The sequence below is a fragment of the Geospiza fortis genome, unplaced genomic scaffold, assembly GCF_000277835.1.
Source record: "Geospiza fortis unplaced genomic scaffold, GeoFor_1.0 scaffold112, whole genome shotgun sequence".
NCBI classification, from domain to species: Eukaryota; Metazoa; Chordata; class Aves; order Passeriformes; family Thraupidae; genus Geospiza; species Geospiza fortis.
The window spans coordinates 13,847,934-13,875,333 of record NW_005054298.1 but is presented as its reverse complement, the minus strand read 5'-3'; the positions used below and the strand labels follow the sequence as shown (position 1 = coordinate 13,875,333).

Sequence of the window (27,400 nt, the reverse complement as noted above, 5' to 3'; positions counted from 1 at the left end):
GGGGGTGGCGGCCGCGGGGGCAGCGCGGGCCCCGGGGACCCGAGGGAGGGGGCGATGGAGGGATGGCTGTGGGCAGAGAGCGGAGGGACACCCCGCTCCGCGGACCCCGTCCTCCAGAAGCGGTGCTCCGCGCCGTCGGGACGCGGCGCTGCCTGCCCGGTGCTGCCCGGCCCCGTCGCGGTGGTGGGCACAGCGTTCCCCTCTCCACGGGGATGCTGGAGAATGGCTGGGTCCACCCATGGGCTGGGTGGATGCGGACCCTTTGTCCTCGGCGCTGCCCAACCCTGCCTGTCCCTGCCCGGGTCCTGCTGCAGCTCACGGCCCGCGGCGACCCTGCTCCCACAGCGGGGACAGCCCGACCTGTGGGGTAACCTCCTTCCTTGCCGCCGGGCCATCCCCTCCTGCTCGCCCTCTGCCCGCTCTCGCTCCGATTTCTATTTCTGGGAGGCTGTGGGCTGGCTGCAGGGTCGGTGGCTACAGGGCCAAAGGGACAGCTCCCTGGCTGCAGGGGACAGCTGGATACGAGCCCACGGCGGGGTACAAGGAGTTCCCTGGTGCTGCCTCACAGCAGGCAGGATGAGGAGGGATGAGCTCAGCGCTGGCTCACAGGGTGGTCCAAATCCCGCAGTGGTGCAGGGGCCCATGGGGCCAGACCCTTACAGCTGTGCTGTGCAGAGCAGCCTGGCTCCAGCCTGGCCATCGTGGGTGCTGGCAGCAGGGAAGGGAGCAGGCATCTCCACTTTCGGAGGCTATTTTCAGGTGCTGGAGAGAAGCCGAGGAGAGATGAGATTGTCACCAAGGAGACCAGAGAAACAGGGCCAGTACTGGGAAATGGTGGGCTGTGAGGAGAGGGGAGGGAAAGGCTCTCTTACAGGCCCAGGGCCCATACATCAGCACCTCCTCTGGGCTCCAAGAACCTGCCCATGCACCCAGCATTCACCTACCATACTGGGGGGGACAGAATCCTGAACCAGCAAGGGCCAGCTCTAAGCACCCAACCCTTCCTACCCCTCTTGTAAGGTTGGACTGAACTGTTCTCCTTGATTAATGATGCACAGGATAGTCCCTAAGACATAAGACTCCAGACCAAAACAGTTATGCTGGGAGCTGCTTTTCCATGCAGGTGGGTATGTTTACTGGCCACAGGGCAGCAAGAATTACCCCAAGCCCTGAGAAGGACAGGGAAGTGGGGTGGCAGCACAAACCCTCGCTGTATCAGAGCCTAGTGAAGCATGGGAAGGGGTGAGCTTCCCACCAGACATGAAGAGGTCAGGGAAAGGAAGGCAGATGAGAACCAGGAAAGCAGTTGAGTGTTAAAATTTAATAGAAATCCTTGAGAAACAAAGGGAAAATAGAGAGCGGACCCAAGAGAAGAGCACTAGCCTGCAGTCCATGCACACATGCTGCAGGGCACACCAGAGAGCCAATGGCCTTGAGAAGGAGGCTCCCTCCCCAGTAGCCCCACTGCCCCCACAACCAGCTGGAGCCACACTGGTACCCGTGGTCTCTCTAGAGCTGCAGTGTGCAAGCCTGAGCTCTCCTGTGGGGCCTGTTGCTGGGGGAGGGCAGGATGTTGGCACAGACATTCAGAAAGGATAAAACTGGGCAGTTTTACTCTCTCCCAGGCATGAGGACTGGGGACTTATCTTCAGGGGCCAGGCTGCAGCAGGGCAAGAGCAGGCTCAGCTGCCAGCAACTCGGGACACAGACACAGGCGAGCAAGGACTCAGCCTGTGCTGACTGGGGACTAGAAGTGCAGGCTCAGCCAGCTCTCACACAGCAAAGAAACCACAATGTCAGGCTTTTAGAACAATCTAGGACAAAGGCCAGATAACCCCCACTTCCTCAAGCTTTGCCACTTGCTTTAGAAAATGAAGTCACACAGGTCTCCTCTTTGCCCAGGAAAACATCTCTCTCTACAACCAGCCCCAAAAAAAGTGTGCAGTGCAAAGGGCTCCCACAGTCCTTGCTCTACAGAGTCAGCTCCTGTCTCTTCCTTTGAGGTAGGTTGATGTGTCCCCAGGGAGGGACGGTGGCTGCTTGGTCACATCACCAGGGCAGTGTCATTGAGGCAGCCAGCAGGTCTCTGGTTTGCTCCATCAGTGCACTTGTTGAGAGGTAAGCTCTGAGCAGGGCTGGGCTCCAGGCATCTTGTGAGATCCTCACCAGCTGAAGGGAGGCATGCGCTGCAACGAAAAGGAGACCCTGAGCTTCTTAGGGACAGTGAGAAAGAACCAAAAGGACCATGGTGCAATAATCATCTGCTGTATCACGACACATGGACTCAGAGATAGGGCTGCCAGGCTTATCTACTCCATCTCCCATTCCAGGCAGTGCCATTGACTCCAACAGGTATCCCAATATCAGTGGGACTGCAGGGTCACAGCTTAGTCTTCCTGTCTGTGTGTAAACCCAACTCCATCCTGGCCTTAGCACAGGAACAGTGATGACCTTTCTCTTAGAACCAGAGACCAGGGGTATGCCTCCCCTTCACTTTGTCTCACCCAAACTCCAGTCCTCCACCTCTGCAAGAAGCTGTCAGCAGCCCAGCTTTGCTTGGGGAAGCTGGGAGACTGCAACAGACCTGGAGACCTCACTGCTCCCCCAGCCAGTGCTGCAGCTGAGAGCCTGTGCTCACTGTTAACCACATCAGTGTCCACAGAAGTGATACAAGTTCCAGTGCAGGGAATATCTTGTCAGCATGTTCTGACCATGACAGCTCCAAGCATCACCTAATCTGGCTGTTCTGAGCTCCACTCCCATCTAAGCTGGGTGTACAGTGCCAAGAGACATGCCCAGTTGCACAGACATCATGCCAGCTCCATCTGTTGGCTCCTCAGAGAGCAGAGGCTTCAGAGCCTGCAAACCAATCTGCTCCTCTCCCTTTAATAAAGCTGCTTTTTGGTGCTGCCAGTTTTCTACCAAGATACCAGTCCGAAAGCCAGACTATGAACACCATGAACATCATGGCTAGTGCAAACTCACCCCAGTCTGCCCATTTCCAGTTTGCTGAAGCCATTTGATTGAATGCCACTCTTCTGGAGGAACAACGACTTTGGCAATGACCACTGTGGAAGGAGAGGAAGACAACAGAATGGCTATTTAAGTGGTGGCAAAAATCCCTCAAGCCTGCTGTGCTTTGCCATAGGCTACCCTAGAGAGCTTCAGCTAGAGCTGCCTCACTGCTGCGCATTGTCACTGCCACCAGACTGTTCCCAGAATAGCAAACAGAGCAATCTTTGCTCTCTGCCTAATGAATCCCTCTGCTGAAAGTGGGAGTAGAGCATCTCGAGGTCAAGAGTGGGTTTCTTTCAGAGCAGCATTCTGCTGTAAGGCACAGGCGTGACAGACAGAGACGACTCCCTCACAGAGAAGAACAGTGGTCAGGACAGGTGCCAAATATGTAGGGCTGTGCCCAGTGCACCCAAGGATATTCAGATGCAAAATACTCGCAGATCTAATATACTGTTCATGACTTCATGTTTGTGGGAAATAGGGCAGCATGGGTTTTTCCAGACTCCTGGAGGCCTTGGCAAAGAGGGAAGAAGGCAAACAGGTAAGACAGGAGCCAGAGGAAGCAGAACAAGCACCACCCCTAACCAACTCTGTGCAGGTAAACAACCATTCTCTGCCTACCCTACCCCCACTTATACATACCATTTGGGCCAAATCCGTCCTTGCTCCAGTGTGGTACCCTTTGACACACCAGTTCTTCAGTAGCTCCAGACCTGGGAAGTGACAGAAGACAGTGAGAACAAACAGCCAGGTTTACAAAGAGTTAAGCCTTCCCAGCTCAGGGCATGCAAATATGCTGCACTGACCACATAGAGCATGCTAGGCAATAACTACTTGAACACGTGCCTGACTGCCAGTAAACATGGGGTAAACCCAGGGCGTTCACCCTTTGTATGAGCAAACATCAGTGCGTGGGCTGCTGCAGTGCTTGCCTTCCTCCCAGGGAGCCAAGACATTCCTTGCAGCAGGCTCAGCGAAACAGGAAAACTGGGGCAACACAGGATTTGCCGAATTAGACCAGATTGGCTGTCCCCCTGAGCCCAGTGCCTGCCAACAGCAGTACCTGATTTGGGCTGCACCGGTGAAAGTTCCCACCGTGCAAATGTAGAGCAGCTTTGCTGTCATCGACCCCTTTCCCAGAGGAGGGCAGCTCAGGACGCCTCCTCCTTGCACAGCACAGATCAGCTGCAGCATCCCAGTGCATCATCTCCACCCTACAGGGATCCATCCAGAGCTCAAGATGGGCTGAGACTTCATCCCTGACAGAGGGTAAGACTGGCACAAGCTGAGATCATCACTGGTATGACTGGAAGGGACCAATCCTCTCACCACACACAAGACATGGTGCTCCAGAGCACAGCAAGGTCATTTTGAAGCAGACCCATGTCTTCAACTGCACTGAACAGGCTCCACTTCCTCCAGGGCTTCCTGTAAGCAGTCCCCACTACAGCCAAGCACCCTGCTCTTTGGCTAACCCAAAAACATTGAGAAATCCCATCCTGTTTTTTTATTCAAGAGTCTTAGGGTCATAGCAGAAGGCTAGGGTGACTTGAGAATTAAGAACCAGCAGACCAATGGCTAGTCCATTGATGCTGTCCAGCTGGCATTACTGTGGTTTTCTATAAGATACCAGGAGAAATCCTTGCTGTCCAAAGCCTGTTCCTTGGTGACCTTTCAGCAAGCCCCAGAACCTTGTAAAAAAACCCCCACTTGTTGGGGGCCAAGGGGAGCAGGGCAGCTCAGATGCCTTGTGCCGAGTCTGTGCACCAGCCTGGGCTTTGCATCTTGCTGGCTAGGAAAAGAGGAGTGCTGCATGGAACACAGGGGAACAGGAAAGGGATAGGGGGAGGATGAGTTCTGCTCAGAGGTAAAGAGCAGTGATGGGATAAAGGAAATCTGCTTGCCTAGCTTCTTTAGGGAAGCTGGAGCACTGAAGCAGGACCCTTGCCTGAGTGGCAAAGTTCAGGGCAGCACTTCAGTGAGGATGATGACAGAATCTTTCTTCCAGTTGATGGAAGATCATCCAGCAAAGATATTAGCAAGGCAAAGGATGACACATGCTGACAACACAGCCAGAGAAGGCTATGATGTTACCATCTCTCTGTGAAAGACTGTAACTGATCCCTTGCTTTAACACCAGTGAAAAGTGACAAAAGCATTTTTCTTCCTTCTCTCCTTGATAGCCAGGTGAGGAGCACACATAGAGTCACTGCAGTGGAGGGCCAGCTCCTCCAGAAGCCTCTCCATCTAGATCAGCTACTGGATGGAAAGCCCTCAGCCACAGTCTCTTTTTATTTTCTCTAACCCTTCATGCTAGACCTCACTGACTCTCTCCCCCAAACAGTTTATACTGCTGCCCTGATAGAGGCAACCCTGGGTGAGAAGGAATTGGTCCAGCCCAGCTATGCCTCATAAAAGGATAATGCTTTTATTAAAATACAGAATTGTGTCCTGAAAGGATGGAAATGTTAGCTAGATTTCTAGTGTTTAGGAAAAATTTCCATTTGTACACTGACTGTTTTTCATCAGTTAGAAAGCTGCAGGAGACCAGGGAATAGGCCAAATTTTTCCTTCACAGATCACTTGTCAGGAGCAAAGCCCAGCAAATCCAGCTATTTCTCCATCAAAAGAGAGCAGAGAAACACAGTAAGAGGCCAAAGCTACAGGTTGAAGGCAAAGTCCCAGTCTGCTTCATGCCCAGGGCACCTAGAAGTGCTGGTGCTGTGCGTACCAGAAAAGTCATCACCTCTCATCGAGTCAGAAGAAGCTTTTTGTGATATTTGAAGCAGTCTGGGAAGGTAACACATTTCCTGGGGGTTAGTATGCAGGCAGGCAGCTCCCCCTCAACATGCATAGCTCAGAAATCTCCCACGACTGCTGGCAGGCAGCCTGCCTGAGTCAGGTGGCTGTGCCATGCTTTGGAGGGCAGTTACCTTTGTGTCTATTCAAGTAGTATTTGAGCTCCCACTGGGTCACCAGGATGTTAAAGTAACGAGGCTGCTCGAAGAAGCGCAGGTAGCGCATGGAGATGTGGCTGGGGAACACCCGCTCGAACTGCCCGCGCCGGGAGTACTCATCCTCTGTCTCCACCAGGACCCGAACGTCATCTGGAGTCAGGATGTCCAAGACAGAAGAATAAAAATCCTGCAGACAAGAGCAACTCGAGGTCAGGGAGAAACATCTCTCAAGCAGAGGACTCCATGTGTCTGAGATCTTTGGGAAACTGTGTAAGGAATCTAGGCCCAATGGTGACACCAATGCTGCACAGAACTGAAGAGAACACCAATTCTGCAGCCCAGCCTCTCTTAAATACACTGGCAGGAGACACACAAGACCAGTGACCCTACTAACCCAGCACAGGGGTCAGCTGGCAAAGGCTGTAAGAGCTGCACAGACACATAAGGAGGAGCAGGCAGTGCTCAGACTCTGTTTGGGGACTGGTGGGTAATGTGCCCCTCAGCACACATCTGTTTCAATGTACAGATGAGTCAGTGAGACTGTGGCTTAAGCAAACCCAGTTTATTTTTGACCAGCTCTCTTGTAACCTTCTGGAGCCCAAGTGCACCCCATCATCTGGCTGACTCCAGAGAAGAGCACAATCTGAAGAGGGACAGACATGTGGGAGTGGCTGGGACATGGGCTTGGCATGATGATGCAAGTAACAGAGGAGGTTGGTTTGTACCTGGTCAGGTATCTTCTGCATCAAGTAATAGACCTTCTTCATCTTTTCTGCTCTCAAATGCTCAGATATTGGCTTGGACTTCTTCAAAGCACTGCCCAGGCTGAGGACACAAGAGAGACAATAGAGCATTTAAGTAGAGAAGACAAAGTCCTGTCATGGCAGAGCTGCTCCCAGCAACTTCTGAGAGAGTAATGACACCCTCATGAAAATGACATGGAGGAGAGAACACTTTCTCCAAGGATTTCACTAGTTCTGAGATCAGTGATGGATCCACAGCCTTGTGTACCAGCACAGAACATGGGAAGGACGTGGGCAGACTCTGCCAGACCCTCACTAAGGCATTTCAGTGATCCTTCACCCAAAAGGTGAGCCATCACCTCACACTCACATAGGATGCACGAGGGTCAAAGACACACCATGATGTGATCCACAGCACACGAAGCCTGGTGGGATCTCATGTTTACATCCCACTTGGAACACAGCCTTCTAACTGCAAGCACAGGGATGGGGGTGCAAGTACCCAGTACTGGTACCATACAAGGAAGAAGAGAATTCTTACATCAAAAACTTCCTCTGGCAATATTGAAGTACTCTCAGGACTCAAATTCAGCCACATGACAGGGGAAGTCCTGGCCTTTTGTACTATCTGACCAGCAACCATCTATTCTAAGCACCAACTTAACCTTTGGGGATGCCAGAATCTGGGGGATACTTCTTGAAAACCTTTTAACCCATCTATCAACATAGCTTTTTTTTTTTTTTCCTGCTGCTGCAAAACTTATTAGTTGTGTGCATCTCCAAACAGGGAGAGCAGAACCTTGAGTCTGTGCCACATGGTGCTTGGGGAACATGCAGATCTACTGGAACTCTGCCCGTATGCTAAAAAATCCCTTCATATGCTTCCCAGGGCAGGAAATACAGTTAAACAAGCTTGCCTCTGGATGCAAGAAATCTGGTAATGCATCATCTGAACTGTGTTAAGGATCCACTTAATCCCCTGCAGGTCTTTCTGAGGACACCTGCCCTTCAGCACTTCCACTGGAAGTGGCAAACCAGCATGTGATCAAAGCACCGCAGACGAGCTGGTGAGAGCTCCCCATCTGGAACAGACCCATGTTCCCAGCTTCTCCACTGAAGGCACAGGGCACTCAGGGCAAGAGTCCCATCTTTTGGCATGCCCACACATCACTGCATGCTGGTGCTTAACCAAGCAAGCTGATCCTTCAGTGACATATGGCCAGCAGCCATTCTGCTGCAGGGAACAGACTGGTTGCCTTCCAGCCATCAGGTTTGAAACCAGGGTAAGCTCTAGCTGTGGTGAAACACAGAAGTATAGGGGTCTGGCTGGACACACACCCAGGAACTAGCATTCTGTAAAAAACAGCCATGTTGGCTATGAAGAAAGACTGTGCACACCTCCACCCATAGGTTGGCAGCATGTGACACCTGCAGTCCTGCCTAAAGAACTGATCACTCCAGCATTTGCAAAATAACAGGTGCTCCTCTTGCTCCAGGCAGCAGCATGTCAGTTCTGGTAAGTCAGAGGGTAAGTGGATCCAGCCCCAACAGAGCTAGCCAGTCCTCCAAGCAAACAGAGAGGCAGTGAAACTTAACATCATATTAGTTCTGGCAGGGGGAAGGACAAGAGAGCACGACTTGACTAACTGCAGAGCAAGCACAAATTACACTGGCCTCACTTCCAGCTATGGACCTGCAAAGAGGGCATAAATCCTTCTGCACTGAAGAGACCACAGGAACCAGATACTCAGGCAAGGAGACAAGTTCTTTGGACCCATAGCTGAAGCACCAGCAAGCACAGGCTCACAACAGCTAGAAGCCAGCATTTGCTGGGCTCCAAGCAGCCCCCCTAGATGAAATCCCTCAAGAAAAAAGTCTGCTTCTCTAACAGAGAAGGGGGATAACCTGTAGGTAGAGCCACTTCTTGTCTGTGTCCCTGAAGCCACACTGTCCATGCTGGGCAGAACAAAACCAGCGAGGTTGAGGAGGTCCCGAATCATCTGGCCCTTGATGCTCACATCCAGTGGGGAGTTGGAGTGGAGGCTGCAGAGAGGAAGCATCACAGCAGCCTGAGTGCTAGAATGGAGGTGCTGAGCCCCATGGCCCCAAGATCAATCCCTGGGTTATCACTGACTGAGACAGAAACACCAGCCTGTCCCTTGCCTCGTGAAACCAGCCGCAAGACACTGAGAGAAAAATCCTGACAATAGAGCTTTGACAGGGGGGCTTCCTATCAGAAATAGTTAATTTTTCCATCTCTTCCCAATTTTGCTAGAAATAGGCAAATCCATCCCCAGAGCTCCGTGTGCATGGCTCTGTGTACAGCTCATGCCCACCCACTCTCGCAGACAGGAGGGGCCATGCTGGTTACACTGCAGCTCCCAGCCCTGCCTGCACAGCTGACACCACAAGGCCTGATGCGGTCAGGAACTAAAGAACAGTGCACGAGGCAGTGGAACTGCTGACTGCTTCTGCCCACGCAGAGAAATCTCTGCCATCACCCGTTCTGTACAAGACACATCCCTCCTTGCCTTCCTTTTTTAACATACTCTTCCCTGGCTCTAGCTGGAGCATGCCCAGAAAAGCTTTCTGAACTGCAGAGGAATGTTGCTTTCACAGACAGGGAGGGCTTTGATTCCTGTAATCTGGAGAGGGAAGCTTCAAAGCCCATGATCTTTCAGCACAGGCTACAGGGAACACTGCAAGCCAAACTCACTTTGTAGTTAAAGAAAGGCCATTATCCACTCTGCTGTGGCTCAGAATATGCTTTACCTTGGGGAAATGTTGACTTCTAAGATCCAGGGCTTGAGGTTTTCATCCAGTATGATATCAAACCCAAACAGCTCATGGCAACAATACGGCCGACGCACGTACATCTTCACCAGGCTGTTCACGTAGGGCTCAGAACTGCAAGCCAAGGAAAAAAAGCTTGTTTCCAACAGTCACACAGACAGCAGAGCTCTGGCTGTTCACAGCACATGTTGACAGTTCTGGAAGTGTAATGCAGCCACGTGCTGCGGGAGCAGGTGGGCTGAGGGACCAACATGGGCCTGTGTGTTGCTGCTGCCTCACCACATATGGATCCAGCACTGCATCTTGAGCATCCCTGCTGTATCAGGTAGCATCCAACTCTGAATACAAGATTTAACCTGCACCAGGGACCATTCTCTCAGGCTCCCAGGCAAAGCAGGGGAGCGGGTGACAAGCTGGGCAATTTTGGGTACACTGCGCCTTCCTGGCCTTCAGGTAGGTCAGGGAAATGTAACATCTATCTACCCACTGCAGCTATTGTAGCAGGAGCATAAGTAACAGGGTGAAAGGAGGGATCTGCAGAGAAATACTGAAGCCAACAGCCGTGATACTATTTCAGTTAAGAACAAAAGGACCAGGCTGAGAAGGGACAGTCAAAAGGGCCAAGGTGCACCTCACAGACACACAGAGCAAGGGGTGTCAAGACTCACGCAATGATGGTTTTGATAACGATGTCCTTAATCTTCTCCCAGATGGCCTCACTATTAACTCCTTTCTGGGTCAGGTAACCCCAGAGAGCTTTGAGTGCCCTGTGAGAGAGAAAGCAAAGGAGCTATGGGGATTTTTGAAGGAATTTTGAATGAGTTACAGATGGGGTTTTCCAGTTGTTTTAAATGATGTGGTTTATTTTTTTTTATCTTCTACATAGGTAGGAAAGGTGAGTTTGGTTCACATCTTTACTGCATAGTTCAGAAGGTCACAAGATGGCTAGTTACAAGACCTTTTAAGGATTTATTGACTAATAAAACACTGCTAACAAGGACATTTATGTTTTTGACCTGATTTTTAAATATCTCATCTTATGGACTCATGTTACAGTGAAAGCTTTCTGAGCCAATTATGTTATGAAACACAAACTTACACTAAACTCTAAAACTCTAAATTTTCTTCCACTTAGTTTAACATGTCTCTGTTTCAAATTATAAATCTATATTCTCGCTTCTAGCACCTAAGTTTGGAAACTTTTCCCAAGGTCTTAGATCAAATCCTGTATTTAATTTTAAGCTTTGGCCTACAGGCCCAAAGTTCTCAGAATTCCTTGCATTTTGGATTCCAACACGTGGCCCCTTGCTGCTGGTGGTGAAAGCAACAGAGGGCAACCCTGACAGTGCTCTTCCCTGACATGGCAATCTCCTGACATCCTCAAACCTCTCAGTTCCTAGTTACTGCTCTCCCCAGCCTGGCCCCTGGTTTTGAAGGCCCAAGCTACTAGGAACATGAATCTGTCATAGACTTCTCTCAGCACAGTCCCAAATTAGCGCATGAGCAAGGTAAGTCAGGCCCAGATCTTCTCTTTCCTCCCCCTCCATGTCCTCAGCAAACCTCCCCTTCCTGCAGGCCTTCCCCCGCAGCACTGCAAAGCAGCTTCCAACAAAACCCCAGAAATGTTTTAGCTAAAGCCACTTCACTGAGGCTTCAGAGATGAAAAGAATTTCTGAAAAATGTGGTAACAAGATGGTATGGGGGAGCATCTATGCTTTTACAGGAGTTTCCCATACCACACTGAGTGCTGCAAGCTACTCTGACACTGAGCCAAGGATGCTGAGATATTTCTCAAGTGAGACCATGTGGCTAATGGCCAGGAATCCAAAGGTCACGCTTCCTGCATACAAGATGGAGTGGATTACAGCCACACTTATCTTTAACACAGGAGCAGCCAGCACTGACTTGCATGCAAGTATGGGAAACTCACAGAATCCAACCTCCACGCAATTGCAACTGCTGAGGGGCAGCAGACCCTGCTAAAAGTCCCAGTGGAGAAAGAGACCACTGTGAAGCAGGTCTAGGTCTAAGTGATCTGGCCACAGCCAAACATCTTCTGCAACTCCCTTTGAGTGCAGTAGCCCTGCCCAGGCTGAGAATCGAGAACTCAATCCTGCACTATTTTTAAAAGGGTTCAAACACCACCATGGAATCAGAGACAAGTTCCTGGGGCTTGTATCCATTCACCCATGGGACAGCAAGGAATGGGAACCCCTGCAAAATTGCAGCCCTCCTCCCAAAGGCCTAGAAACAGCACCACTGCTCCTATTCCCACTGAGTAGCACTAAATTAACAGTTCTGAACCAGAGCTGTTCTTTTCTCTGCATTCACAGCAAAGTCAAGAATGAGATAGGCAGAAGCTCCCATCAAGACAGTTTAAGCATCACCCATTCAATACCTAACAAAAACCAATCAGATTCTGCTTTAACCACATCCCATCACCCCCACAAAAGGGGAAGGGGATGAATGAGCAGAGATGAGTGCAGTGTTGGAAGCAGGGAATGGCACAAACACAGGCAGGATGAACAGCACTTACAGCTCAAGCAGTAGTGGACAGGATGAGTCACAAGCCAGGGAGACCATCCAGATTCCATTGACACTAACTCATGCTAAAATCACTCTGTTCTTCCACTTTCCCAAGTGGGAGCAGATGATACAGAAAGCAAGTTCAAGTTTTGGGTAAGAATACTGAAAAAAGTCTGACTTCATGGGAAATAGAAAGAGCTGCCTTGTACCCTAAAAGCAGCACCTACCATTTGTGTCCCTGACAAGCAGTCTCATCCAAGTTGGGTTTGTACGCTGCGTTCTTCTTGTTCACACTGTAGTTGGTCAAGTGTATGAACTTGTTGTTGAGGCTCTCCACTGAGGAGGAGTACCTGGAGAAGGCAAGAGGAACACAAGCTGTCCAAGACTGAAGTGGCTGTCCCCAGGCCCATGAGGCAGGCACAGACTTTGTTCTCATCTCAGACCACTCTCAGCCATCCACCAGCCCTGCTGCCTGCAGCTCTCTGTCCCCACAGGCCCAGAGCTAATGGTACAAAACATGAGACAGAACAGGCTGCCTTGGGACAGTGGCATGCAATCTCACCCTCACAGCATATCCTCAAGAAATAAAAGCCAGAGTATCAGTGAGCAGAAGCACTGATGGAACTGCAACAGCCTGAGGCAATACAATGAAAACTGGAAGAAACATCTCCATTTCTGGTGTGCCAGCTTTTATGCAGAATGAAGCACAGACAAAATGTATTTCAAGAACTGCTTTACACTGAGCTAATCTTTCATTGGGAAGGTTGGATGTAGGCAGCATCCTCTCACATTCCCTTTCAACAGTCACCTGCAGCAACCTCGTGTGTTTCCACACTGCCTCTTAAGCAAGCAAGGTACAGCTTTAAGCATCACCCTTATAGGGCTTGACTCCCTCCTGCCCCAGCCAAGGCAGGCACCACAGCCACAGGTGCCTGGGCACCAAGGCAGCCCCCAGCACTGCTCTCCTGCACAACCTACCTGCAGCTGGCAAAGCGAACCAATCCATCCTTGAACAGGTAGACCCTGAGGGGATCATAGCAAGTGACGTAAACATAGAGCCTCAGGTCAAACTTCTTCCCGCCAATGAGGTAGGGCTTGTGCAGGTATCTGCAGAGGGAAGGAAGCACTTAAGAGTTAGGATTTTCATATGCAGGAACATCTCTAACCCCCAACTCAGAAGCCCTGGCAAAACAAGGGATCAATGAAGAAACCTTTTTGCACAGCACTTTCAAGTTAATCACATCACATACAAAATGAGAGAAAGAGCAGCTCTCCCATTCACGAGGAGCTCCTGCAGCACATAAGCAGTGTTTCCTTCTGCTCACTTCCATTTTGAAGAGATTTTCCTCAGTTTTAAGGCACAGTAGCTTTTCCACACCCACAATGCTGATCACAATTTTCAGGAACATTTAAGACATGCAGTTCACCACAGATGGTTTTGTACAGTAAGAAGAAACATTTGGGTATTTTAACCCAACTCATTTGATTATTCATCCCAGAGGTTCATGATTTTCCATAGGAAAGTTTATCTCTTTGCATGGAAAGTGGACGGGGAGAACTTACAAGCAAACACAACAGTTCCCTCTCTGCCAAACACTGCAGTTTTCCTGCTCTCACAAGAATCTTCCCAGATAGCAACCTCAAATCAAGATGAAACTATTCCACTTTTTTGCAGAAGGGGAAGGAGATTGAGTACTCTGTTATTTCAAGAAAATCCTTTGCATCTACATGCACTGTGGCTCTCACTAAACCATTCTAACTTGGATAAGAACAAATCTTTGACAACTACCACCTCTTCCTTGGGACTTCTCTTCACACTGTGCTTGTGTGAACTGGGTAAAATTTGTTCGTCTCCAAACATGCCAAACCCCAGAGTACAGAGCAGTGGGAGCCAGATCACAGCAGAGCTGAAGCTGTCCACCTGCCAGACAGAAGCTCCAGAAAGCTCATGAAACCAAGTTGTGTCTGAGACCTTAAATATCTGCACAGAGACAGCAGCACTGCAGTAAGCCCAGCTGCAGCTGACAGAGCCAAACTTCCAGCAGCAGGACAACCAGGCAGTCTCCAGAGAAATCTCCAGATGCAAATCAGGTACTTCTGCTTTGCCACACACTGGTAGGGGCCCAGAATTGGCCAGAGATACAAGACATTAAGAAGTTCCAGGCTGTGTGTCAACCTTGGTTTTACGTTCACTCACCTCTGTACTAGCAGTGGTCTCCTTTTGGGGAGCTGGCTCCATTTGTGGATGACCTGGATACCAACGCCTCTTGCTGATGCTGGCTGCAAAACACAAACAAGAAAGGATCAGATCTTCTCCCTGCACCTACAAAAAGACAGAGGATTGAGTTCTGCTTTACACCTACTGGTTTCACAATCCATTTCTGTCGGCTACCTCCTTCCTCCCATGCCTTCCTGAGTAATTTGATGTCCTGGGGCAGGATGAAGGATTGAGGGAAGAAATTAAACTCCTTTTTCCCACAGCGAGCCTGCATCTTTAACAGGTTGCGCCACAGACGGTCCTTCCTTCCAATTTGAAATGAACCGGGGAAGTGGTTTAGCTGGAAAGGAACACAGATGCTATGAGATCTCTCTGCTTCCCCTACTCGTGCCCACCCCTTTCTGCTCCCTTGGCAGAGGATACAACCTTTCTGAATACAGTGCAGGGTAACAGTCTTTGCTCCCCTCCCAAGATTGCACCCAAACTGATTCCACCTGTTCCTGAAGCTTTTCAGGGACAAACCGCCTCATTTAGAGCATCACAGCTCTTCAGAACAGGCATGTACTTGTGACAGATACCAAACCTTTGGTCCCCCACAGGTTCTCAAGCCATGAACCACACCTGACTCTGTGATCAGAGTAAGGTACATGCCCTTCACTGCACTGGCCCTCAGTTCTGCCAGAAGGAGGACTGCATTGCTTTAAGCAGCAATGACTGAATTTAGAGAAGCTCACAAATAAACACAATTTGGCTACAGCCCCAGTCCATACAACAACCACCCTCACAGCAGAGATGCCCATCCAGCTATGCCTGTCTCTTGGACCCCTCTCCCTGTTCTGGAAGGGACACTGCAGGGGCAGTTGGCACAGCAAACACTTGGCCCAGAGCAGAGGGGCACCCAAATTGCTTGGAACACACTCTCCATGCACATGAAAGAGGTCAGCAAAAACCAGCCCCTACCTTTTGGTGCTCCCTGATGGCTTTGAAGCCAGGGGATTTCATGTGGTGGCCCCAGCAACCCAGCCAGTCACTGCTTGCTGCAGGAAAAACAGAAAAGTCCATGACTGAGTACCCTGCCACCCATAACATCTGCTCAACCCACAGCACCCCATCTCCTTAGGCTAGCAGAAGTGTGCCAGGGATGCTGTACACCTATAGCACAAAGCACTCACACTTCCTACTGCAAAGCTGCCAAAGCAAGGGCTGAGTGGCATCCAGTTAACCAAGTGGGTCATATCGTTGCAAATATGACTGGTTGCAAGGACCTGAAGAGGTACAGAGTCAAAGGAATGCCTTTAATTCCCCAGCATCCTGACTTCTCTGCATTACAGCTGGCAAATGAAGCAGTTGGCTAATGAATGCTGTGCTGCTGATGGACAGGTAGGTGTGCCGTAACTTCTTAGGACTTCCTCTGCCCTCCATGTCTCATTATAGCCCCAAAATAGTCTGTGCAGAGGTCTCCTGATACATGCAGGAGTCCAATAAATACTTCCATGAGATCACATTCCAGAGTATGGATCATAGCTGCAAACGCTAAGTGTTTCTCCTACACATCTCTTCAGTGACAAGATTCCCAACCCTGAGAACTCTGGCTATGGTCAGAGACGTCTTCCTCTTCAGTACATGGGGACAAGGAGCAGCAGTGCTGGGCCTGGCACTACATGAGGGCCAGCCTACTCAGAGTGGCAAGCCAGAGCAAACCTGCCTCACATCTGCTCAGTTCCTGACAGCCCAGGAGCAAGCCCTTGTGGACTATGCCACGAACAAGCCAAGTGGCAGATCAGGCCCTGCTGGGATCCACAGATGTTGGATACTGCAGGTTAGACAGGCAAAACCATGAACCCAGCATCCTGCAGTGCCAAGCCTGTATTGCTTCTGCTCTGTTCTTTGCATGCATTCTGCCTTCTAGTGTCCAGGCGCTGGAGGCAAGGAAGGACACAATGCTGCCTCCCAACTTACTTTTGCTAACTCTGAAGTGGGACCTGCCAATGGTTTGCTTCACTATGTTAGGCGTGACACTGCACATTTTCCATCGCAGCAGCTTCCTCTGCTCCCAAGGCAGCTTTTCCACTAGGAAAGCAAAAAGTTAAAGACTGAAGGAAAACAAACACAATACTTGGATTTACTACAGCTGCAAAATTTTTATGGTTTGCTGCACAGGCACCAGGCCTGTAGATGAGGGTGCATAGCCCTCTTTGCAGAACTGTCATGGAGCAGAAGACTCCACAGCTGGGGGAGATCCAGGACACTGAAACATTTAGTGGCAGCCTGAGTCATGCTCCAGACATTGGAAGTAACAGTTTACTGCAGTCATTTGGATCTCACAGCAGTGTTGGGTGCCATCAAGGGAAGGGTTAAGGGCAGCCACTGCCAGCCAGCTCCAGGCTGTGTGCTGGCACCACCTGCTCCCTAATAATGGGCTGGCCACTCACCTTGCGCAACAACAGACTCTGGCTCACCTGTCTCATCCCGAGTACTGAAGTAGATAGTTGGAGGCACATTAGGGAATAAACTGCAGACAAGAGCTGGTTTGAGCACTTTGTCTTGAGCCTCAGAAGGCTGGGCCAGGCACTCGATGCGTTTCCTAAGAAAGATGAAGCAGTGGTCAGCTGGCTAAAAGTGAAAAGTAACAAAGGAAGAGGGAAGCTGGAAGGAGCCTTAATCTGGGTATCAGGAATTTGCACCATCATTGCAATGTGGTGCAAGCAGCGGGCACTAAGGTCAGTAACTCAGCCTGCAGCAATGAGGGGATGAGTCTGCAATGAATGCACATGCCAAGTACCCACTGTGGGGTTTTTGATTTTCTGGGGCAAGGAGTGGAGTCTTTTACATGACAAACCCTATAACATAGTCCAAGGGAACAAGGGGTGGAGATTGTAATACATATTACTTAACTGTTGCAACCCTCATGGTTCTGCTGTGTTGCAGGGAAGAGGGATGGAGTTTTACCCACTATATGTACACCTTACCACAGCAAGCCCCAATACCTGGAAGGAGGGATAGAATTTGTAATGTTTCTATTAAGGTTGTGATGAAGGGAAAAAGTAGAGTTTGCAATGAACATATATTCAAATATAGGCCACTGCAGCCATTGGAAGAAGCCACACCAGAGCAATCCAATAAAGAACAAAGAGTAGCAAAAGAAAAGGAACTACAACACACTACCACTAATCCCTCAGGCCACCCCTTGCCTCACTGAAGGGACTGAGTGTAGCTTGTCACAAAAGAATTGGAGATCAGGCTGAGGGAAGAAGAGCTGTTTTATCAAAGTCCTTGGTTTGTTTTTTTTTTTTCCTTTTCAGTACTGAAATCAATAATTAAAAGCTTATTAATTGGCAAAGGATTATATTGGTCAACATCCTCTGGCACAAAACTGGTTTTGCCCACACAAACTGAAGGCAGGAGACAGTTGCAAAGGTTTCAAGGCCAGGCCAGCACACAGCCTGCCAAAGAAGTGGTGAACACCCCTCCCTCCTTGCTGCAAGAGGCATTTAGCCCAAGCACTGCTTCTCCCCATCTGCCTCAGAGGCCAACCAGACACATCCTGCCATAAACAGCTGCTGGGCCAGTTTACATCACCTCTGCAGGACTTTCACAACCACATGTGCACACCCAGAGCCCTGCAGCACCCTAAGGCTCAACACTTGCTCACAGAAAAAAGCCTTGCTTGTCTCCCAGATTAGTGATGACATGATGGGAAGCAGCAAGTTGTCAGGCAGACAGCAAAGCCTGAGGCAGCCCTGGTACAAGACGAGCTCCCACTGCTGGATGGGCAAAAACAGGTCCAACAAAGGTCAGCCAGGAGTCATGAAGGCAGTGCTCAGATGACCACAGGCTGACCAGTGCTCCCCAGACAAAGATTCTCCCAAAAGTTAAAGAAAAACCCAGGCTCCAGGACTTGCTTCTAGGATGCTATGCTGAGACACGAAACTCCAAGGAGCTTTTGCAGTCTCTGGCCCAGGACACCTCCACTCTGTTTCATCTGCCGGGCAATGACACTGCAAGAGCACAATTTAATCCAGTAAACCTAACTCAGCAACTGTCAGTGCCAGTGAAATTAAAACCCCTGTTTTGCTGCAGTGGATGCACCCTTAGCACTTTACAGGCTGCTGCCTGTAGCAAGAGAGGTAGTCTGCAGGGTAGCAAGGAAACCTGTTTTAGCTGGGACATCTGTTCCTATCTTCACTCCTTTACCTCACATGCTACCATCTCCTCTGTCCCCATGGAGGGCAAAGATGACAGAATCACAGAATATGCTGATTTTGAAGGGACCCACAAGGATCATCGAGTCCAACTCCCCACCCTGCCCAGCACCATTCCCAAGAGTCACACCATGTGCCCGAGAGCATTGTCCAAACACTTCCTGAACTCTGTCAGGCTTGGTGCTGTGGCCACTCCCTAGGGAGCCTGTTCAGTGCCCAGCCACACTCTGGGTGAAGAACCTTTTTCTAATATCCAACCTAAACCTCCCCTGCCACAACTTCAGGCCATTCCCTCAGGTCCTGGGACAAGTCTGGGAAAAATACACCAAGTTCAGTGCACTGTTTACAACTACTAACCTGGATGCAGGAGCAGTGGAGCTGCTGGACAACACATCACCATCGGAGGAAGTATCTGAGTCACCTGCAGGAGGAAACAAACTCAGGTTTTGTCTCCGTGAGGAGTGAATGCACACAGAGTTAGGGAGGGAAGAGAGGAAACAAATGCTGCAGGGGACAGAACTTTCCAGCTACCCCAAATCCTTGGATCCTGGCTTTTGCCCACCAACTGGGGTCATAAAAACAGGGAAGGGAGCAGAGCTGACAGCCCTGCACAGAGAGAAGATGGGTAAGTTCTGGAGAAGGACAGTGGTGAGCCCTAGCTTGCTCCCAGAAGGAACCCATGCAGTTTCTCCTTGCTGTTACATCACTTTTGGATTCAATACATCCTGAAATGACAGCATGAATGTAAGACAGGAGGGCAGCTGTGCTGACTCCCAGCTCCCAGACAGCTCTTGCACTCCCCACATTGAGGCATGGAGCACAGCCCTCCCTGGGGTACCAGCACTCACTGTCCTCATACTCTTCTTGACTGTAGTTCTCATCCAGGCCATCAGGAAGTTCTTCCTCTGCTTCATCCTGGGGATGGCTTGGCTGCAGCAGTGACTTCTCAGCAGTAGCACTGGGACAAAGGACATCACATCTAAAGGAATGGCACATGCTTTCTGCAGCCAAAAACCCAGAAACCCATGAGGCAGCATGAGATAATGTGGGCAGAGGAATGAGGGCACTGCCCTCTCCAGTGCTGATGTACAAGCACAAATCCCAAGCTAGCAAGATGGAGAGGCCCCAGACCATGCTGAGAAGGAACATGTTCTAGAGCAGCAAGAAAAAAGAGGAAAAAGGACACCCTCTCCCAGCAGGAGAGCAGGAACTCCGTGTCCTCACAGCCTCTCTATCCTATATTAGCTCTGTGTTCTTTTATGAACCCATGTCTCTGACTAGGAAGGCCTGGTTCAACAGCAGGCTGGATTCAACATATGTGCAGAGCTTTCCACGGCAGGCAGGCCCCCCCCACTGAGTAGAACAAACTAGAAATGCCACACAGTAATTCCATGCTGTGGCTGAAGGAGAAAATGGAACAGCTTGGAGCCATCCTGAGTGCCTGCATCAAGCTAGGAGCGCAGGAAGGTGCTCCACCCACTGGGATGCTGCAGTTGGGTTTTGCTTATGGACACAGCCCATGGTTATCCTTATGGCCACATCATACTGCCCACAGTGCATCCCCTCCCAACACATGCAGACACAACAGCCAGCCTGGCACGTCTTGCTGCAGCCTCCCTCCTCCTCCTGCCTCTACTTACTTAAGCTTTCTTGAGACCACAGCCTGGGGCTGTTTCTCTTCCTCCTCCAGTTGGATGGTGGACACCTGTGCTGCCACTTCAGAGACGGCAGCAAAGTGCAGAGGCTCTGCTCTTGCCAGGTGGTCCCCAGCACACAGAGGGCTCAGCACACCCACGGGACGGCAGCCAGACCTGCAGACAGGAGCGCTGGCACACGAGGCCAAGGGACGGACACTGATCCGCTCAGTGCGAGCAACGGCATCACAGGTGCCCCTAAGGCTCGAGTTACTGTTAAGGCAGTGGCTCCCCAGCTCCAAGTTCAGGAGAGCAGTGGGTTCTTTCTGGGTGATCTGCACTGCAGCATGCTGCCTCCTCCTGCTGCTGTGGTTGGACAGGCTGCCCACACTCATAAGGCCAGAACTTTCAGCTTGGCACCCAAAGCCTCTGTGTGGGGCAGCCTGACTAGGTAGCTGCTGCACAGCCTTCAAGAGGCTCTTCTCCGGTTCCTTCTCTTTTGAGCTGTGAGGTCTCTCAGCATCCTCCAACAAGCACTGATCCTTCCTGAGGACCACACTGCTTGGCACAGGGGTATGGGAGGGGATTTTGTTTTGCTCTGACACAACGTTGCTGTTCGTCATTGCCCTGTTAATCAGGCTGCTACGGCAGCTGTCTCTACTGTCCCCGAAGAGGGACCATGAAGTAGCAGGAAAAGTCTGGGTGTTTTCCACCTTTTTCATCTTCAGTGACTGTAGAAAAGGCACTTGAGCACTGCTTGGCCGTAGGAAGGAGTTGTTATTGAGCACTGGTCTACAGGAGCTGGCAGCCTGCTGACCTGAGCTGAGGACAGAGCCTTTGACCCCAGTTCCAGAGCGCTCCTCTGCCAGCAGGCAGGGCTCCATCAGCAGGGAAGACATCACCCTTCCCGTGGCAGACATCACCCTTCCCGTCGCACAGCCAGCATGTCGAGGGCTTTGGAGGCTGTCTTCAGTGGGCTGTGCATGGCATAGTGATGGTGAGCACAAGAAGCAGGATTGCTGCAGAGGGATCCCTGAGGGCAGCAGGATGTGATCCTGGAAAGCACTCGCATATCTCTTCTCTAAATTCCAGACGGGTTTGGCCTGCTGCTGAGTGAGGCGCCAGGGCCAGCATGGCTGAGATCTTTCTGCCGGGAGGCTGCCTGACTCCAGCCCAATGCTCTTCTGCTGTTTGGGGCCCCCATTAGCATGGTCTGGTCCTGCAGACGCCATGTAGAGCCATAGCACTTGAGGCACAGTCAGTCATCTACAGCAGCATCTTTGCTGGCCTGAAACAAAAGGATAGCATGAAAGACACTGTTGTCCTGTCAGGGCACAGCACCCAGCCTAATGCCAGATGAGGAAAGCAGGGTGAGCTGCTTTTCCTGCAGGATGAAAATCACATCTCCCATTTACTGAGCTCACCAAGAGTCTCTGGAGACCAAGTCAAAGAATGGCTGGCATCTCACACAAAACCAGAGGATGCAAAGAACAATGTAAAGAGAGCCATCTGCAGGAAAGCTTGTACCCTGCAAACACACAGGGGTGCCTGACTACCAGCCAGGGCCAGGGTGTAGCAGCACCAGCACAGTCACCCTGTCTGCAACAAGAGGCTGCCTGCCTGGGACCCACACGGCAGCTGGAGCCTGCTCCTACAGCTCTGTGTCTCCAACATCAGCCTCCTGACTCCACCACAAACGCCAAAACATCTGCTTATTTTTTCTCCCTGCCTCTTAAAGCTTCAGCTCAGTACATTACACAACTAGATGAGAATCTCAGCCCTTGCTCTTAAAAGGAACATGTTTCTCACTCTTGTAGAAAAGCTTAGTGAGGGCTAAAGGCTGCCTATAGAGCTCAGGACTGAGAAGGCAGCAAAACCCAATTGCAGGGCCGTTCTAACATTAACACCTCTGTTTCCAGCAGAGACTGGCAGTATTGTGCACATACATCTCTCCCCACTGCAGTCCTTCAGAAAAGTCTCTCGCAAGGACCAAACTGGCAGACCACAGAGTTGCAGATATAAGTGCCCTGAATCTTCCTAGAATGAACTATTGCACCATACCTGCAACATCCTCATGCCTGAGGAGAAGGGAAAAGAGAAAACAAACCACTAGCCAGTTATTGCTTTAACACATGCCTGGAGGGCCCCTGGATACAGCTGCGATAGGAATTTGTATTCCAAGCAGGCTGGCTGGTTCTTCCACCTTTCAGCTCTCACACGCTTGCATGTTAAAAAAAAAAAGGTATAAAAAGAAGGATAAGCAGTGCATCAACCACCACACTCTTCCTTTTCTTGCCATACACATATACACTCCTTTCTCACCTGAAAGACAAGCCTCAGATGCAGCAGTTAAAGTGTAGCTTGGAGACCCTGAGGTGCTCTGTAGCACCATCCCAGCAGCTCACACCACCACAGAGCTGGGTCAGACAGACCTACACCTGCCAGACCTTCTCAACCTGTGAATCAGCTCCAGTCTCCAGCACACACCAGCTCAGCAGCATCTCAGCCAGAGGATGCAGGAGATGGAACATCCCATGCAGGATCCCATAGGAGCTACACATCCTCAAGGAGAGCTGCTACCCTGCCGAGCTCTGCAAGGAAATATGGCAAGCGCCAAGTCCATACCACACCCATAGGGCTGCATTGCTTGTTAGTGCTTGTACAGTCAAGCTGAGAACTCCTGATGAGGACAGGGCACCTGCATCCCAGTGGGAGCTGCAGCCCAGAGGGCCTCCAAACCCCAGGGAAGAGAATCCCACAACTGAGATGTACAACACTATTCCATCGCTACCCAATCTGCCCCCAGCAGCAAACCTGGCTGTGTTGTGACATTCACAGCGATTAGCACAGAGCAAAGAAGATGTGGCTCAGATGCCATCACCTGCCCAGCTCAAATTTCCACCAGTAAACAAGGGAGCAGAGCTTGGCTTGCACACGCTGCCCCCTCCAGCTCACAAGCACACCCAGACCACAAAGTGACCCTAGCACACCAGTGAACATAGGTGTTAAAGAGCAAATTAAAATCCAAGGAGAATGAAAGTGTTCCTGCCCAGAGGATCTGTCACTGGCATCACCACCTGCACTGCCAGTTTGGCCATCGCCTGCACTCTCACCCGGCTGTGAATGACCTTGTAAAACCAGCCTGAAGTGAAAGCCATCTGTAGCTCATCTCCACCCGGCTTTACAGCTATCCATGAATCATCCTGCTGTAAAAATAAAAGTGATGTGGCCTAATGAAGCTGTAACAAGGGCCGTGAATCTTACAGTCAGCTTATACACAGGTGTGAAAATGCCAGCACAAGTCCTGCGTGACCCTGATCTAGAGTAAGTGACAACGGTGGCACAGATGTGACTGACACAGACACCGGGGTGCTGCTGACAGCTGTGGCTGCCAGGGTGGAGGTCTGGGCATGGCACAGCCTCAGCTAACACTGCCTGGAACCCAGCCCCACAGAGGCAGACAAAGTGCTGAGCTTGCTCCCCTCCTGAGCAGTTTTGTCACAGACTTGCAGAAGTGTCTGGGCCAGCACAGGGGAGGGGGGTGTGCAGGAAGCAGTGGCTGCATAAGAAAGCTGCAGGGCCTTTAGCAGAGCTTTCGGGTAAGGCCTAGGTTGGCCAACAGCTAGTCACCATCGTTTCCCTGTGGAGAAACATGAGCTCAGAGATAGGGGCAGGAGGGGCAGGAAGGATGAAAGGAAGATGCCCTCACAGGAGGCAGGTCAGGATGCATCCAGACTGATAGCACCAGTCCATGCTCCCTGTCCTTCCCCCCATTCACACCTCCTGCATGCCAGCACAGACAACTCTAATGTCCACCTGAAAACTGTCTCCCATCCTTACTGCAAGGACAGCTTGACAAAGCAGCTGCTGAGTATCCAGGAGACCTGATGGAGATGGAGGGGGGCACCTTCACTGTCCTGCCAGGCTATGGTCACAACAGGGCAGCAGCTGCCACATCTCTGTAGCTCTGGGTAGGAAACACGTCACCTGCCCCAGGGTAAATCCCTGCTGGTTACCAGCAGGGAAGTTTTCCCTTTATGTTTAATTCAGCTGGAGTTTTGGGATGGACGAAGATCACAGCTTGATGCAATCCCTAGTTCTGCCAACCCAATTCTATGAGAAAGGAGCTGGACTCTGTTCTGCATCTCACACTTGAAATAACACTCTTGAAATTTTATTGTAGAAACATGAGCTAGGAAAAGCCCTGGGTGAACTGGCCAGGCTGGAATTCAGACCCAACCAAGTAATTAATGGATTTTGGCTTGGACTTATTGATACACAATACAGAGACCAAAGCTGTCACTGTTGGAGTGACTGTACAGCTGCACTTGCTTACAATTATTCTGCCAGCACCTTTTATTGCCACACAGCTTGCTCACAAGCGTTGGGAGGTCAGCTGGAGCACTGCCACAGCCTGTACATGTGACATACTAGAGCACAGGGCCAACCTGTGCCCAGCCTCTGGACACTCCAGTATGCAGCAGTCAAAACCCTTTCTTCCAACCTGAGCCCCACTGCAGCATGTGTTCCTCTAATGGCAGCATGGCAGCTCCTCACAGCCCTCTTCCAAACAGGAAAGGACAAGACCTCAAGAGCCTGGGTGTGCACATCATCCCATTGTTGGAAGAGTGTGGCTGTGGAGGTTATTTTAAGTGCAGCTTGGTGATACACTTAAAATAACAACAGCTTGTAAATGTATGCACTGCAAGCTGACCTGATAACGTGTTGTCAGCCACACACAGCCTAAAATCACAAAGAAGAGAGATTAGACAACTGCAATTGTTATTGTTTTCTATGCCATTGCAGGGTGCATATTCAGTTCTGTTCTTTATTATTAAAAAGGATAACACATTTTTCTAAACAAGACCTCAGTTTACACCAAGTTCCTCGCTTGCAGCTCTGGGACTTTTGATTAAAGCTTGAACAAGCAAGTTAACAACAATGCAAAACAAACAGGTTTTAAAACAAATATACATTTAAAAATAAGGTTTTGAAATTTAAATTTAAAACTTTGAACAAGATCAACAACATTGATCTGAAACAAACTGAGTGCCTAGAAGTGCTCCAACAGCTCGTAGCTAGGTACAAACTTGTGTTTCAACAGCATGGAAACAGCCCTCCCTCCCCAGCATCAGCTCCAAGAAACTAGTGGCCTCAAGGGCAGTCACACACCAAGCCAAAGCACCTGAGGCCACCAGCAAGTTCAAGCTGAAGAGCAGAGGGTGGTGCTGGCCACAATTTGTCCAAGAGGATAACCCAGCTGAGGCAGGTTGGCCACTGCAGAAATGCTCTTGGGTACATCAGCCTGGTGTGCTGCTTTGCCACACAGTTAAGCATCATTGTTCCCTCTCAGCTTCTTTATCATCCTTGCAGAACCACATTTTGTGTGCAAATCCAGAGGATGACAATCAATTTCTGTCCCAATCAAGACGTCAAGTTTTTACATGGCCACTCAGGTCAAAAACAAAACAAAACAAAACAACAGTGAGAAATCAACCTCTGTGAGGATGCATCAGCAAATTCCATCTGCATGCCAGGATTACATTTGTGCCGGGGTTGGTCATTTCCATTCATCAGCTGTGGTGCTGAACTCCACTCCACACTGAATAGAGGAAGTATGAATGTATGGCTGCCTGAAAAGACCCTTTACCTAAGCAGAGCACTGGCCTGCAAGAGAAATAGAGTAGCTCAGGTGTGTGCTCCTGTTCCCAAGGTGGAGGCAGACCTCAGGGACAGCAGGATGCTGGCGCAAGCCATGGGAGAGCTGCAATCCAGCCAGCACCTCACCCTGTGCTGCAGCAAATGCCTCCCTCCATGCACACACAGAGTGTGTGGGGAACTGAAGGCTCCTGTGCTTGACTTCACAAGGGACTTTCCCACCACTCTAAGGGCATTGAAGCACAGTTGCCAGACAAGGTGAGGAACTCTGGCACAATAGGCAGAAAATCCAAGGCTATAGCTTGAGTGCACCAAGGACACTTCAAATAAAGGGCTGGCTTGTGCTCACCCTGGGAGGGCTGACCTGGCCAAGACCGGACAGTGCAGGGGCCACAGCAAAGGGCAGAGCATGGGGCTCCTATTGCTGTCAAAGGATATCAACTTTTCTCCCTGGCAGACTCCCCAGGCCCTGAAGCAGATGCAGTGCACATTGACAGCAGATCATGCAGCTCTGTTTCCCCAGCAGTGAAGATGGTAAGTGCCTGCCCTTGCTCCCACCCAATTTGTAATTTTTCATCACATGGACGACAGAAGCAGCTGTACTGCAGCATAAACAAGAGCAGAGAAACAAGTCGGGATTAAAAGCAACAAGCTGAACCATGAGGTGTTTAACAGCTTTTCACCAAGGAGGTCTACAGCCCATTCCTGAAGATCCAAACTGAAGGGACAGCATTTTCAATTGAGCTCCATGATGGGAGAAAAGAGAATTCAGTGGCAAGACCTGGGAAGAGTTTGGCCACCAGTGTAGGATCTGAGGGCAGTCAGCACAGTCTGATCTTAGGCAGACTAGCCTTTAGTAGAACAATAAAAGTGGAGGATTTGGAGTGAGTGAAACAAGTATAAAATATCAACATACAGCAAGGAGACAAGAACTACCCAATTAGTTCAAAACGCATAATTTCTTAGCCCACCTTCTGTTCTTGATACTTTTTACTGAAACATAGCTGCAATTGGAAGAAAAGGTTCCCAGATTTGTCCTTCAGTATGTGCTGAGGACCCTTCCATGTTTGACAGGGCTGGGAAAAATTCTTCTGAAGCCACTGCAAAACCCTCACTCCTTACAGCAATCTCTCAGGGCTCAGGAGTGGAGAAGAAACAGAGACTCAAGGTGAGAAGCTGCCAAATACTCCCAGACTCGATGCATGGCAGGAACTTGGGAAATGTCAAGGAGTGGCACCCAGCCAGGCTGGTACAGCAGCCAAAGCCCCCAACCTGTGTCAGTGATCTGACATCTCCACGCAGGCGCTGTTATGCGGGGATGGTGACATTTGTTCCCTCAGCTCCTCCCTGAAATGCGATCCCTGCTGTGCTGAGAAGGACCCCTTGACTGAGGTGTGGGAGGGGGCAATTGTCATCAACCAACTTTACCTAACAAAAAAACTGCAGCAAGACAGCAACAAAAGGACAGACAAATGCTACTATCTGCTGGGTACAAACAGAAAGAATTGTGGAAAAATTATTTTATAAAACTATAATAGGGCCAACAATCGACTGTAAATTCCCCCAAACTATCCAGGAGTCACTAGATGTCTTCTGCCCATTCTGTGAGGAGAACACCACAATATGAAAGACAGGCAAGCCTCAGGGGGTCGTG

General features: G+C 50.3%; 2 protein-coding genes across 2 annotated transcripts in view; both read right to left on the bottom strand.

The window, feature by feature from the left end:
* PRKAG3 (protein kinase AMP-activated non-catalytic subunit gamma 3) overlaps positions 1-644 on the bottom strand; it is a 4,216-nt gene extending 3,572 nt beyond the window's left edge. The window contains exon 1 of the mRNA XM_031057966.1: positions 608-644. Within this exon, the coding sequence (XP_030913826.1) occupies positions 608-644 (37 nt within the window). The remainder of the gene's footprint in view (positions 1-607) is intronic.
* Positions 645-1,301: 657 nt separating this feature from the next.
* TTLL4 (tubulin tyrosine ligase like 4) lies at positions 1,302-21,370 on the bottom strand. Its single transcript, XM_005416059.3, has 18 exons — positions 20,095-21,370; positions 19,303-19,412; positions 18,812-18,875; positions 16,712-16,836; positions 16,212-16,322; positions 15,213-15,289; positions 14,398-14,592; positions 14,232-14,314; positions 13,013-13,141; positions 12,262-12,384; positions 10,177-10,275; positions 9,488-9,622; positions 8,621-8,758; positions 6,698-6,797; positions 5,949-6,159; positions 3,658-3,728; positions 2,986-3,068; positions 1,302-2,186 (listed from the first exon to the last, which is right to left on the bottom strand). The coding sequence occupies exons 1-18, from the start codon at positions 21,318-21,320 to the stop codon at positions 2,045-2,047; spliced, it is 3,222 nt and encodes a 1,073-aa protein (XP_005416116.1). The 5' UTR covers positions 21,321-21,370; the 3' UTR covers positions 1,302-2,044.
* Between the last annotated feature and the right edge of the window lie 6,030 nt (positions 21,371-27,400).

Excerpts from the sequence above, each read along its gene's own strand:
- TTLL4 (XM_005416059.3), bottom strand. The coding sequence starts at position 21,320 with ATGGCGTCTGCAGGACCAGACCATGCTAATGGGGGCCCCAAACAGCAG. Across the intron at positions 12,385-13,012 it reads GTTCGCTTTGCCAGCTGCAG|GTACTCCTCCTCAGTGGAGA; the intron begins GTAGGTTGTGCA and ends TGCCTTCTCCAG. Across the intron at positions 3,069-3,657 it reads GGACGGATTTGGCCCAAATG|TGGTCATTGCCAAAGTCGTT; the intron begins GTATGTATAAGT and ends CTCCTTCCACAG.